At 34.2% G+C, this 13,565-nt stretch overlaps 1 protein-coding gene across 2 annotated transcripts; it reads right to left on the bottom strand.

The window, feature by feature from the left end:
• Positions 1-643: 643 nt before the first annotated feature.
• LOC120067106 (F-box protein At5g52880) lies at positions 644-12,835 on the bottom strand. Of its 2 annotated transcripts, none has more exons than XM_039018521.1 (6): positions 12,467-12,835; positions 11,460-11,614; positions 11,239-11,326; positions 2,382-2,551; positions 1,819-1,958; positions 644-967 (listed from the first exon to the last, which is right to left on the bottom strand). In XM_039018521.1, the coding sequence occupies exons 1-6, from the start codon at positions 12,649-12,651 to the stop codon at positions 836-838; spliced, it is 870 nt and encodes a 289-aa protein (XP_038874449.1). In that variant the 5' UTR covers positions 12,652-12,835; the 3' UTR covers positions 644-835. The 2 variants fall into 2 exon arrangements, with proteins under 2 accessions (XP_038874449.1, XP_038874450.1); XM_039018522.1 differs by having other exon boundaries at positions 11,460-11,635; positions 12,467-12,601.
• Between the last annotated feature and the right edge of the window lie 730 nt (positions 12,836-13,565).

The following is a 13,565-nucleotide window of genomic DNA, read 5'->3' as shown; positions in this document are numbered from 1 at the left end:
TGGAAATTTCATTGCCTTTATCAATATATCTCTTAGTCTGTTGTGGTTGGTGCTCCATTTGCACAACAATAATAATCTTTTAGGACAACAAAGGTAAAATGTGTACATAAATAATGATGGAGACAAGACAACTTATTCAAAATTTTTAAAACCTTATGTCAACTTTACATTAATGTTAGACCAAAAAATTCATTAATATTCAAATAAAATTATACTTAAGAACACTACTTAATTTATAAACAAATTTTAAGACTAAATCAACATGATGCAAAATATAGGAGCTATATCTATAGCTTGACATTTTTTTGCTTCTAAATTTAAAAGAATAAATTGTTTGCGATTTCTGATAATGCGACAAGAAGATTCTCTACCAACAAACATGAGGTTAAAACAAAGTTTCCAACCAGATTGCTTTCAGTTTGTAACTTTGATGTGAAATTACATCTTTCAAAAGTTTGATATTATAATTAGCTTGGCAAAGGGGTGTTAGAGCGGATTTTTGTGGATTGATTTTTTGTATGCTCGTATATTATTTTATTTATTCTCAATTAAAGTAATTATTTCAAATTTAAACTAAAAAACAAACAAACAAACAAAGCAACCATCTCCCCCGCCAAAGAGAGAGGAAAAACAGACAAACAAATAGAAGCTAAAAAAAGAACCTTTATCAATGATATTGGTATAATATTTACAATTTAAACTGTCTAGATAGGCGAGCCGTCTTCTTTACAATAAGCTCAGCTTGCTTAATTGGTTAAACCATTATATTCTTAGAAAAAAAAAGTCAGATTCAAATATCCACCTTTAATGTAACGCTTTCAATCCACCTTCCGTGTCAGTTCGGGCGCCTACTGCCCAAGTACTTTGGAAAAGCCCAAAACTCAGAAATCACAACTTCATCTGAATCAGTTTCACTATCTGAAGAATAAATCAATTCTGTAGATCCATTTAACACATATTCAACAACCTAAAAGAAGTAGACACATCATGATTAGTTCAACACCAAGAGCCAAAACTATTTCAGTTTGTTTCTTTAGCATTTGGTTGTTTCTTTTGTGGATTTTGGTCAGGTTGTCCATTCTGTTTTTCAAAATACTGGGGGATAAATTATAAAATATACCCTGACCTTTGTTTCAAGAATGGCCTTATTCCTTCAAAATTTGCAATATTACCCTTGACTTTTTTATAAATGTTTCAAACCCACCCTTAGTGAATCTTTCATAATTTTGAATGAAAATTGCAACCTAGAACGGTATGGCAATCAAAATTTCATTCTAGGTCACCACCACATCATTGTAAATCCCAACCAATTTTGATATGAAATTCATAAGGATTTCTACTTCAAGGGGAGTTTTAAACGTTCGCGAAAGGTCATGAATAATATTGTAACTTTGGAATAAATAGGGGTATTTTTTTTTACAACTTAACCAAAAATGGTTTCAGCATCTAGTTTTAATTTTTCTTGAATTGATAGGCCAATTCAGAATCAGTTTAGACAATGAAATGACTCCAATCAACCTACTTACAACCATACATAAAAAAGCATTCTTGAAAAACTTAAAAGCAGCTATAAAATCTTTGTAGATACTTTCGAAGATCATTGAAATGTTTTTCCCCTCTATCATCAGTCTGAAAAGAAGTCAGTTTCATAAAAAGTGACCATTCAAATGAGCAGAAGCCATACTACACTAGTGTTCAGAGAGAGAGAGAGAGAGAGACTAGAGAGAGATTCATGTAACTAGAGTATGATAGTAGAAGAGCGAAAGCTGACCAAAAAGACTGAAAATGAACTTAGGAAAAAGGGATAGAAAAAAGTACCTGGTTGATTGACAGAGGCTTGATTTGTTTATTTTTATTTCTACCATGATCATTGGGACATCTCAAGGTACTAGAGGAAACTATTGTGTCACAGTGTCTGCAGTATCCCCTTCCATTTGTGTTTCTCCTCAAAGAATTAACTATCATTCCAAATGCCATAGTACAAATAATTATTATGAAATTCAAAACCATCTTATGAAAATTTTGTTTTATAAGAAAATGAGTGACAAAACCCAAATAAGTAGAATAATACTGAAAGATAAAAAGATACAGGATTACAATAACTCCCCACTCGAGTATTCTCATTAAGCCTAAACCTAAACCCACGAAACAGTTGTCTACCCTTCTCAGCTCCCACCAACTTTATTTATAATCAACTCCTACTAACAAATTCCTTGGCTATATACTAATATGCCTTTGACACCGTAATAATATTTCTAAAGAAACTACATGGATCGTATTTTTCTTAAATTTAAGTTAATCCCTTAATGGCATGGCAGGGAAACCAACCAAACCATAGATATATACATTGTTCAGAACTTAGAGACCGTCTCAATTCTCACCTATATATGCGCTCTTGAATTCCTCTTTCCAATCAACATGACGTGCGCTAGCAAAGTCATCCACACTGTCTTTATCATTAATGGGTTTACTGTTGTCATCAGAACAACCAAAAAATTTTGTATACTGCAACTGCCACAGATATTCATCATCTGCTGCTACATTCCACGACCTTCACATTGAGTACATAATGACCATTATCTTAAACGGAAGCAATTAGCGTTAGCTATGCTCGTGAATTTAGAATGCTAGTAAACTAAGTTGAATAGTTGAATAGCAGAGCTTTAAGGTAATCGATGTGAATTCAATCATTGAACCATTACATATACCTAAAGAACTAATTACAAGAAGCAAGGCAAAGAAGATTCAAGAGAGATTCACACTACATCTTCAAAAACTAGTAAATTCACAAGAATCGACAAATAATTTTGAGGCCAAATTTTTATATAATGTTAATTCAATGAGTCAAGAAGAGAATGGCATGAAGATGACACGGAAAAAGTCCTATAGTTTAGAAGATGACTCTGTGATAAAAAAAAAAAGTGCAGATTTTGTGAAGAAAATGCTGTCAAGTGTGCATTGCATGGGAAAACATGATATCAAACCTTGTCAAACATGCACATCTACTTTGCCGCCTTCTAGAGGAGATATTTAAGACAATTTGAAAACTTTCTACATTTCTAGTTTTGCATTTTGACTTATAATTTAGTATGCAAGTAAGTTTCAAGTTCCTAGGTGTTATTTTCTACAATTTGCAATTAATTGTATTTGAATGACTTTTGAGCTTCTTAGTCTATCCATGACCATTTGACTTATAAAATGGCTTGTGATGCTCTTGAAAACTCAGATTATCAATATTAAAAAGCTTGTGCTTATTCAATCCTTTGGTGTTGTCTTTTCTTTCAAATCTTGCTTTAGATTTGATGTTTAAATCAATTCATTGGATTAATCTTGATTAAGTTGTCTTACGATCTAAGAGTGACCATCATAGATTCTAAGTTTGATTTAAGTTAGCTTTCTTCGTGAGTGTTTGCAAGAATCCTAGAAAGACCTCTAGCTTTGCATCCAACAAGCATCGCGGGCACTTATCATTTGGTATCAGAGCATTTGGTCATCATTCTTAGTTGACTCTAGAGGTGTTATCTTTACTTTATCTCAATTTATTTTCATTTCAATTTTTCTTCTCCAAAGCAATTGCTTACATCTTGTAATACAAGACATACTACTTGTCTTGAAATCTTTTTTAAATATGCTCTTGGATCATTAAAAAAAAACAGTAGCAAAAAGAGAAAAAAGAAAAAAATCAGCAACAAAAAATAAGAGAAAAAAACAAAGAGCCAAAGCACATGAAAGTTCTTGTCATTAATTTGGAAGGAAAAAAAAATTCCCGATTTGTTTTTGAGTTGTTGATCTTCAGTTTGAGTTACTCTAGTCTTAGTTTGTGAGAGTTGATCATTTTGAATTAGTTTCCATCAAACTTTTTAGTGAGATTGCACAAAAAAATATAAGCCAATTCTTACATCTTTGACCTAGTAACAAAAGCCTATCATTGAGTGATAAATACGAGTGTTCTTGAGTAAAACCGGTGAGAAGTGTGGTGAGGTCCTTTTATTACTAATTTTAAAATATCGCAGGGTGAAGGAGTACCACAAGTACAAGATACTAATATGGCTATTCTTCAAGCCATTCAAGGCATGTTGGAAATGATGAGGGAAGATAGGCAAGAAAGGAGGGCACAACAACAAAGAGAAGAGCAAGCCTTACAAGAAGATGAGGGAGTATTTGATTTGGTTGAACAAGAAAGACAAGTTGGAGGAAGAGGAAACGCAAGAGGAAGAGGAAGAAATAATATACAACCTAGAAGAGGAGAAAGAATCCATGAAGATAGAGATAGTGGGGCCAAACTCAAAATTCCACCATTTTGTGGAACGCCGGATACGGAGGCATACTCGGAATGGGAAAGGAAGATAGAACATGTGTTTGATTGCAACACTTCTAGTGAGAATAAGAAGATGAGACTTGCCATTGCCGAATTCACCAACCATGCCGAAAATTGGTATCAATATCTCAAATCCGATAGAAGGAGGAAAGAGGAGGATCCCATTGAAACTTGGGAAGAACTTAAAGAAGCCATGAGAAAGAGGTATGTTCCAAAACATTATGAAAGAGATTTGAAAACAGAATTGCAAGTTTTGAGGCAGGGAACAAAAAGTGTGGCTGAATAATATCAAGAGATGAAATTTTTTATGGAAAGAGAAAATATTCAAGAAGAAGAAGAAGACATCGTGTCAAGATTCCTTAGAGGTTTAAATTGAGAAATTGCTCATCCCATTGATAGATATCCACAACTTTACTTGGAAGATATGTGTCATTATGCAATCAAAATTGAAAAATAATTGAGAGAGAAAAAGAACATTCCAAGAGGTATAATTCTAAAGCTAATACCTTTTCAAATTCTAATGTTTGGAACAATGATGGTTTTGTGAATAGGAGTGAAGCAAAAGGGAAGTTTGTGGCTCCCAAAAGAGTGGAGTCTGGGAGTACCAATACTAAAAAGAATGAAGCTTCAAAGGAGGTAAGAGAGGAATCTAGTTCTATTCAATGTTGGAAGTGTAAAGAATTTGGACACATGAGCAAAGATTGTGTCAATAAAAAGGTCATGGTCATAAGAAATGAAATTCTTGATTCGGAAGATGAATGTGATGAACAAGATGCCAAACTTGAGGAAGAATTCGAAGCCTGTGATGATGAGTACATTGAAGAAGGTAACTCCATATCCTTAGTTGCAAGAAGAGTACTTAATATGCAGATCAAGGAGGAGAAAATTGAAGATCAAAGGGAGAACTTGTTTCAAACAAGATGCTTGATTGAAGGAACTCCATGTAGCTTGGTGATTGATAGTGGAAGTTGCACAAATTTATTAAGTAGTTTTCTAGTAAAAAGACTCCAACTTACTACTTGTCCACATCCAAAACCATATAAACTTCAATGGTTGACAAACAAAGGAGAATTGAAAGTAAACTCTCAAGTTCTTATTTCTTTTACTTTGGGAAGATATAAAGATGAGGTCCTTTGCGATACAGTACCTATGCATACGGGTGATATGTTATTGGGCCGACCTTGGGAATATGATATAGAAGTCATATATAATGGATTGTTGAACAAGTAAATTTACTTTGAATGGGAAGAAGTTTACTTTGCTTACATTGTCTCCATATGAAGTACAATGTGATCAAGTGAAACTAGAAAAGAAAAGAAAAGAATTTGAGGATGAAGAGAGGAGAGAAGAAAGTAAGTTAAAAGAGAAGAGCGAAAAAAGAGAGAAAAGTGGGGGACAAAAGGTGGGTGAAAATCAAGAGAGAGAAAAGAGTGATTTTGAGGAAAAAAAAGAAAGAATGTGAGTTTGGTTGTGAGAAAGGGGGAAGTAAGAAATATGTTTTCACTCGAAGCACCAAACTTTGTACTTATGTGCAAAGAAATGTGTTTAGTAACTGAACCTAACTCTAATGATGGTTTACTTAGTGCTTTTAAATCTCTCTTGCATGAATTAAATGACATATTTCCACATGAAGATGCACCTACGGGTCTACCTCCTTTAAGAGGGATTGAGCACAAAATTGACTTAATACCTAGGGAAACTCTTCCAAATATGGTGGCGTATAGGACCAATCCAACCGAGGCCAAGGATTCAAAGGCAAGTGGAAGAACTCATGGATAAAGGTTATGTTCGAGAAAGCATGAGTCCTCGTTCGGTTCCGGACATTTTGGTACCTAAGAAAGATGAAACATGGAGGATGTGTGTCGATTGTTGAGCTATCAACAAAATAACGGTAAAGTATCAACATCCTATTCCTAGATTAGATGAAATGCTAGATGAATTACATGGTGCAAATCTATTTTAAAAAATTGATCTTAAAAGTGGTTACCATCAAATTCGAATGCATGTGAGAGATGAGTGGAAAATGGCTTTCAAAACAAAATTTGATCTTTATGAGTGGTTTGTTATGTCACTTGATCTTACTAATGCATCAACTACTTTTATGAGGCTAATGAATCATGTTTTAAGAGAATACATTGGAAAATTTGTTGTTGTATACTTTGATGATATTCTTGTCTACTCTAAAAATTTGAATGAACATATTTTCCATGTCAAGACAATTTTGCTTAAACTTAGAGAGGAAAAGTTTTATGCCAACTTAAAAAAGTGTAGTTTTTATCTAGACCAAGTCAATTTCTTAGGATTGATTGTTGGAAAGAATGGGGTGAAAGTTGATGAAGAAAAGGTTAAGGCTATTCGAGAGTGGCCAACACCCACCAATGCAATCGAGGTGAGATCTTTTCATGGTTTTACTAGTTTTTATAGGAGGTTTATTAAGGATTTCAGTAGCATAGTCTCACCATTGAATGAACTTATTAAAAAGAATGTGAAATTTGAATGGAAAGAAAAGCAAGAAAATGCATTCAATGAATTGAAAGATAAAATGACTAATGTACCTTGTCTTGCTTTACCTAACTTTGATAAATCATTTGAGATTGAATGTGATGCAAGTGGGATAGGGACTGGAGCTGTTTTGATGCAATAAAAGAGGCTAATAATGTTCTTTAGTGAGAAGCTAAATGGAGCACAACTTAGCTACCCAACATATGACAAGGAATTACATGCACTTGTAAGGGCTTTGCAAGTTTGGCAACATTACTTATGGCTAAAAGAGTTTGTCACCCACACGGATCATGAAAGCTTGAACCACCTCAAAAGCCAAACAAAGTTGAACAAGAGGCGTAGCTAAGTGGGTAGAGTTCATTGAGACATTTCCATACGTCATTCATTACAAGAAAGGTAAGGATAATGTGGTGGCTTATGCATTATCAAGAAGGTATACATTGTTTTCTTCCCTTAGTGCAAAAATTTTTGGTTTTAAACACATGATTGATTTGTACAAAGTTGAGAAATCTGAATTTCATGATATGTATATGCAATGTTAAGAAGGGAAAAACGTGCATGATTATATTGTATCTGATGAAATGCTTTTTAGGAAAGGTAAACTTTGTATTCCTAAGTATTCCATTCAAGCGTTGCTTGTGAAGGAGGATTAATGGAGCATTTTAGGAAATTTAAAACATATAGCATGTTGGCTGAATATTTTTATTGGTTGAAAATGAGAAAGGATGTGAATAAAGTGTGCAAACAATGTTTCAAATGTAAGGAAGCTAAGTCTAAGACACAACCACAATGTCTTTACACACCTTTGGATGTTTCTAGTGAACCTTGGGTTGACATTAGCATGGATTTTGTTTTAAGACTACCATAGACTAGGAGACATCATGATAACATTTTTGTGATAGTTTGTGACGCCCAAAGATTTATACATTTTTTTTATTGGAAAAAAGAGCGAGAGAGAGAGAGAGAGTTAATAGTTAATTAAGGAAAAGAGAAGGGGAATTAGGGTTATAAATGAGGGTTGGGGAACCTCGGGTTACGTGCAAAAGAAAAAAAATTCCTTTTTTCTTTTTCTTTTCTTCTTCCTCATTCCAACTGCACGAAGCCCTCTTCACCCAACTACTCCGCCGCCACCTCCTCGCGTCTCGTCCGTCGTCCGCCGCTCGATCGTGGCTCTCCAGCCATGCAAGGTTCCGATCGTTTCAGCCGCACGAAGTTTTGTCCGCTTCCAGCCGCGCCGAGTTTCTTCGATTTTTTTTTCTTCCGTTTCCATTCTGCGTCCGCCAATCGCTGACCGTTTCGGTTCTGCCAAGAACGTGGTTTTTGTGAGATTTAAGTTTTTTGGTTTTTAGTTAATGGGTTCTGAATGGCTACCGATTTTTGGTCTGATTTAAGTTAATTCAGGGTGCGTTGTTGCTCAATTCAGGATTTCAAGACATTTTGGTCAGTACTGTCCAGCAGCATCAAGGTTCGCTTGGGCGCCTTTTGGTAAGCTATATTGGTTGTTCTGATTTAAATCTCGTTTCCCAGTTGGTTTGGTGAAGTTGGTGTTTATTGGATTTTAAAATTTAGTTTTTGAAACATTTCAGCTTGGCTTAAGATTGTTTTGGATTCCGTTCTTGGAGCTCAGTGTAGTTCTGGTTACGTCGGCATTCTTTTGGGTGAGTGATTTGGAATTTTGGTGCAATTTGGGGGAATAGGTTGTGTTTATAAGGTTTAACATTAAATTGGTTTATTCTAGGGCAATTCGAGCGTCTGACTCGAGTCAAAGAGTGTTTTGGTTGATAATTGGAGTTTGGTTGCTAACTGTTCGACATAATTTCGAGGTAAGTGGTTTACTGCCGGTATTGCCCTAAGATCTTGATAAGCCTGCTAGTCAGAAGGAAAATTCTTATGTCACTGTATGTATGAGTTAACTGTGCTGAAGTTGGATGTATGTGTAACTGTGATAAAGTTTGATGTCGATTCATGGCCTTGATTGCATGCTTATGTCTGTCTGAGATTTTAATGACTGTTAATTCATGGCCTTGATTGCATGCTTATGTCCATTTAAGATTTTAGTGACTGTTAGTATTGTCATTGGGCTATGCACATCGCATGTTGTGAGCCTTCGAGCCCACACCCTATGCTTATGTATGGTGTCCTTTTGGGACCACCACTTATGTTTATGCCTGTGACCTTTGGTGCCACTACTTATGAAAGCGTGCCTTCGGGTTCGCCCCTTATGCCTATGTCTACGCCTATGATGCCTTTGTGTACGTTGGTCCAATGGAAAGACTAACAGATCACTGAGTGGGCCCAGTACTGGGCTGCTTACTGAGTATACTTTTATACTCACCCTTTTCTTTTCCTATTTTTCAGGTAAGGGTAATGATAGACCGACGCATGACAAGAGAGATCCGTGACCTGGCCATTAGGACAACTTACTACTTCCGCATTTAGTATCATGTTTTGGAGTCGGATTTAGGAGTTAGGCGTTTTAAACTCTCATGCAATATTCATTAATTTTATTGTTTGACTATTTAATTGTTTTTCATTTTAAAGTTGAGTTTAGGGGTACCCCGAACAGTAAATTTTTATTTTATTTTATTTATAGTTTTAGTTTTTTTATTATTTATTTATGTTTTCTTACCTTTGCTCATTTGAGCACTATTAAATAAAATTTCGGCTCTTTTTATTTATTTTTTTAGGAAAAAGAAATGTACGGTTAAGCCTATGCATGCATGAAGTAGCGTCCTAAAAATAAATAGGAAAGTAGGGTCGTTACATAGTTGATGGCACATTTCATTCCATGTAATAAAACAAATGGTGCTACTAATATAGCTAATCTTTTCTTTAGGGAAGTGGTAAGATTGAATAAAATTCCTAAAACAGCTGTTTGTGACAGAAATGCAAAAAATTTAAGTCATTTTTTGAAAATTTTGTGGGGTAAATTGGGAACTAAGCTTTTGTTTTCAACAACTTATCACCCACAAACCGATGGGCAAACTAAGGTGATTAATAAAACATTGGAGGCTTTGCTTAGGTCACTAATTTCTAAAAATCTCAAGTCATGGGAGGATACTCTACCTTTTGTAGAGTTTGCTTACAATGGAGCAATACATAGCACCACTCATTGTTCACCTTTTGAGGTTGTGTATGGCTTTAATCTATTAACTCCTTTAAATTTGTCATCTTTATCACCTAATATGTTTACTAGCGATGTAGTTGTTTCAAGGGCAGAATACATAAAAAAATTGCATAAAGAAGTCAAAGAAATGATTGAAAAAAAGAATCAAAAGCCTGTCCATAGCAAGAACCAAGGGAGAAAGAAAATGATTTTTAAACCTAGTGATTGGGTTTGGGTTCATCTATGAAAGGAAAAGTTTCCAGATCAAAGGATGTCTAAACTTCAACTGGTCCATTTCAAGTGATAGTACGAATCAATGACAATGCCTACAAATTAGATCTTCGAGGCGAGTACAATGTAAGTTTTACTTTCAATGTGCCTGGTTTGACTCCTTTTAATGTAGGGAATGAAGACCTTGATCTGAGGACAAATTTTTTTAAAGAAAGGGGGAATGATGTGAATTCAACCATTGAACCATTGCATGTACCTAAAGGACCAATTACAATAAGCAAGGCAAAGAAGATGAGGCACTCACACTGCATCTTCAAAAACTAACAAATTTACAAGAACCGACAAATAATTTTGAGGCCAAATTTTTATATAATATTAGTTCAATGAGTCAAAAAGAGAATGGCATGAAGATGGCACTGGAAAAGTCCTATAGTTTGGAAGATGACACAGTGGTCAAAAAAAATATACAAATTTTGTGAAGAAAATGTTGTCAAGTGTGCACTGCATGGGAAAATGTGATGTCAAACCTTGTCAAACGTGCACATCTAATTTGCCGCCTTCTAAAGGAGATATTCAAGATAATTTGAAGACTTTCTACATTTCTAGTTTTGTATTTTGACTTATAATTTAGTATGCAGGTAAGTTTCAAGTTCCTAAGTGTTATTTTCTACAATTTGCAATTAATTGTATTTGAATGACTTTTTGAGTTTCTTGGTTTATCTACGGCCATTTGGCCTATAAAATGGCTTGTAATGCTCTTGAAAACTCAGTTTATCAATATTAGAAAGCTTGTGCTTATTCAATCCTTTGGTGTTGTCTTTCCTTTCAAATTTTGTTTTAGATTTGATGTTTAAATCAATTCATTGGATTAGTCTTGATCAAGCTAATTCTAGAGTGAATTGTCGAAGGATCTAAGAGTGACCATCATAGATTCTAAGTTTAATCTAAGTTAGCTTTCTTTGTGAGTGTTTGCAAGGATCCTAGAAAGACCTTTAGTTTTGCATCCAACAAACATCACGGGCGCTTATTAGTAATAACAACCTTTGTAGATAGATAAGAAAATATCATGACAGATAATTACCGGCAGACTAGCCCAGCTGAAACTAAAGATTGAACGTCTAGAAAGCGGAAGATGTGGAGGAGAACGTCTTGAGGGAGTTGAGCAGAACCTAAAAGAATTTGTGAGTTAGCAATCAGATTGAGTCGCAAAACATGAAAAATAAGTTCAATTTAATGTATAAATAGCAAATACCCCAGAAAGAAGGGGGCAAAGAAGTTAAACCATTCTTACAACTAATTCACCTTTTTCTTCCTGATGTGCTTTACTGCGCCTCTTATGAGCAACCATTGCTTTCTTAAATTCTACAATCGCTGAATTTCTCTTTTGCTTAGGCAAAGCAGCTTCAACACCCTGAGCAAGGAGATGTGCAGCCGAAGCAGCAGAGCTCGTCTGCATTCTTTTGTTAAATCAACCACACCTTAATCAGAAAATTTCATATTGATTTCATATTAAACTTCCCATTTTCTAATAAGCATTGAGAGAATGTATACAAATAAGAGAGAGGAAAGATGAAGAAATTCACAGAAAATACAGATAAATGTAGTAGTTAAGCTCAGTTTCAATGCTACAAGATGAAATCGATGGTGTACACAACAACACAAACGAAAAGTTAACTACATTGCATATCCTCTTTGCTCGCCGAAGCAATTAAGGACGAAAATTGGTTTATGATAGACGAATCTATGGTACTCTTCATTTAACGTTGATAGTAATTTAAGAAATGTGTTAATTAAGAAATTCAACCAACTATTCGATAGAATCCTTAAAAGGGAAGCTATTCCATCGATAACGGGACAGATGCTCAGTCTTCTCCACAAAAGAAACTGAAGACTATTGAAGAAGTAGGTAATAAGACAAGCTGGAGCAGAAGATAGCAAAATGACAGATGTGACAAATGAATAAGTAACGTACGAGAATCACCCAAGCACAGACAAAGGATTTAATAACCTATTTCTAATCGATGAAGTGAATAGAACATTTCCCAAATGACCAAATCAAACATTGAAACAATTCATAACATTTCATAATTAGATTCAAATATGAAGAATTAAACCTGACAAACCATACGGGTACTCAGCATATCAATTCCAAATCACTGAATTTCAAACCATAACCAAAGGCGACCCAATTTCCTCTTTTTTTTATATATACCCCAAAAAACAAAGAATCAAACGAATCCATCATTTCATGTAAAAATGAAGAAAAAGAAAAGAAATGGAAGGAAGAAGGGAAAAAACGGAAGACTCACTCAGGAAGGAGATGAAAGGCGGTGATAATATGTTGGTAGATGAGGGATTGGAGATTCTTGGGAAGTTTATTGAAAGCGCCTCTGATTAAGAAGCTTAGCTCCTTACAAGCTAATGGGTAGCTGTAACTCTTCGCCAGAGAGTCTGTTAGGGCAAGATTTTGGTATCTTTCTAATGGATCTGACATTCTGAAACGATATGAACAGCAGAAGCAATGGGATTGGAAAGGGAAATTTGAAGAAGATGAAGCGCAGAGCAGCTGATCGAAGAAGAAAGATTGCTGGATAATTCCAAGTCAGATTTTCTTTTCTTTCCTTTTTTTCTCTTTTTTCTATCCCTCAACTTTGCACGTATTAATTTTCTGCTGTTCAACTTTCAATTTCAACCAAATTTCAAAATTATATATATAATAATAAAATAAAATAATAAAAATGGGTTAAAGTACAAATTTGGTCCCTATAGTTCGAAGAAAGTTAAAATCTAATCCTATGGTTGATAGTTTTATAAGGTTTTTATCCAAACATAGAGACTATTAATGAATGACTAAATTCTAAATGACTTTTAAAACCATGAAAACTAAATTCTAACTTTCTTCAATTCATAGGATCAAATTTACAATTTCACCTAAAACTATTTCTTTAACCCATCCAATAATCATTTTGGTTTTTTTTATTTTAAAAATCAAATAAAATTAAGATACATTTTCGTGGATATAAAAAATGTCAAACTATTTAGATAATTAACAAAAAAAAAAAACATTGATATATACTACTTTTATCAACTCATATTAATGATAGATTTGTATTAGTTTCTACCACTAATAGTATCAATAATAGATTTCTATCAATATCTATCGCTGATAGACACTATTAGACTTCTATCAGTCTCTATCGATAATAGACTTATATAAGTTTCTATCACTGATAAACGTCAATAGAATTCTATCGGCATCTACAGTGATAGACTTATATCAGTTTCTATCACTAATAGACGTCAATAAACTTCTATCAGCATATATGTGATAGACATTAATAACAATGTCTATCACAACTATAATTAAACTTTGCTATTTGTGTAAATATTTTTATTTATTTTTCTATT

The sequence above is a fragment of the Benincasa hispida genome, chromosome 12 (assembly GCF_009727055.1).
Source record: "Benincasa hispida cultivar B227 chromosome 12, ASM972705v1, whole genome shotgun sequence".
Classification (NCBI taxonomy): domain Eukaryota; kingdom Viridiplantae; phylum Streptophyta; class Magnoliopsida; order Cucurbitales; family Cucurbitaceae; genus Benincasa; species Benincasa hispida.
The sequence above is the reverse complement of the archived record's forward strand: the minus strand, read 5'-3'. Positions and strand labels throughout refer to the sequence as shown.

Coding starts and splice junctions, on each gene's coding strand:
- LOC120067106 (XM_039018521.1), bottom strand. CDS start 12,651: ATGTCAGATCCATTAGAAAGATACCAAAATCTTGCCCTAACAGACTCT. Junction 11,327..11,459: donor AGCACATCAGGAAGAAAAAG/GTGAATTAGTTG, acceptor AAATTCTTTTAG/GTTCTGCTCAACTCCCTCAA. Junction 968..1,818: donor AGCCTCTGTCAATCAACCAG/GTACTTTTTTCT, acceptor TACTTCTTTTAG/GTTGTTGAATATGTGTTAAA.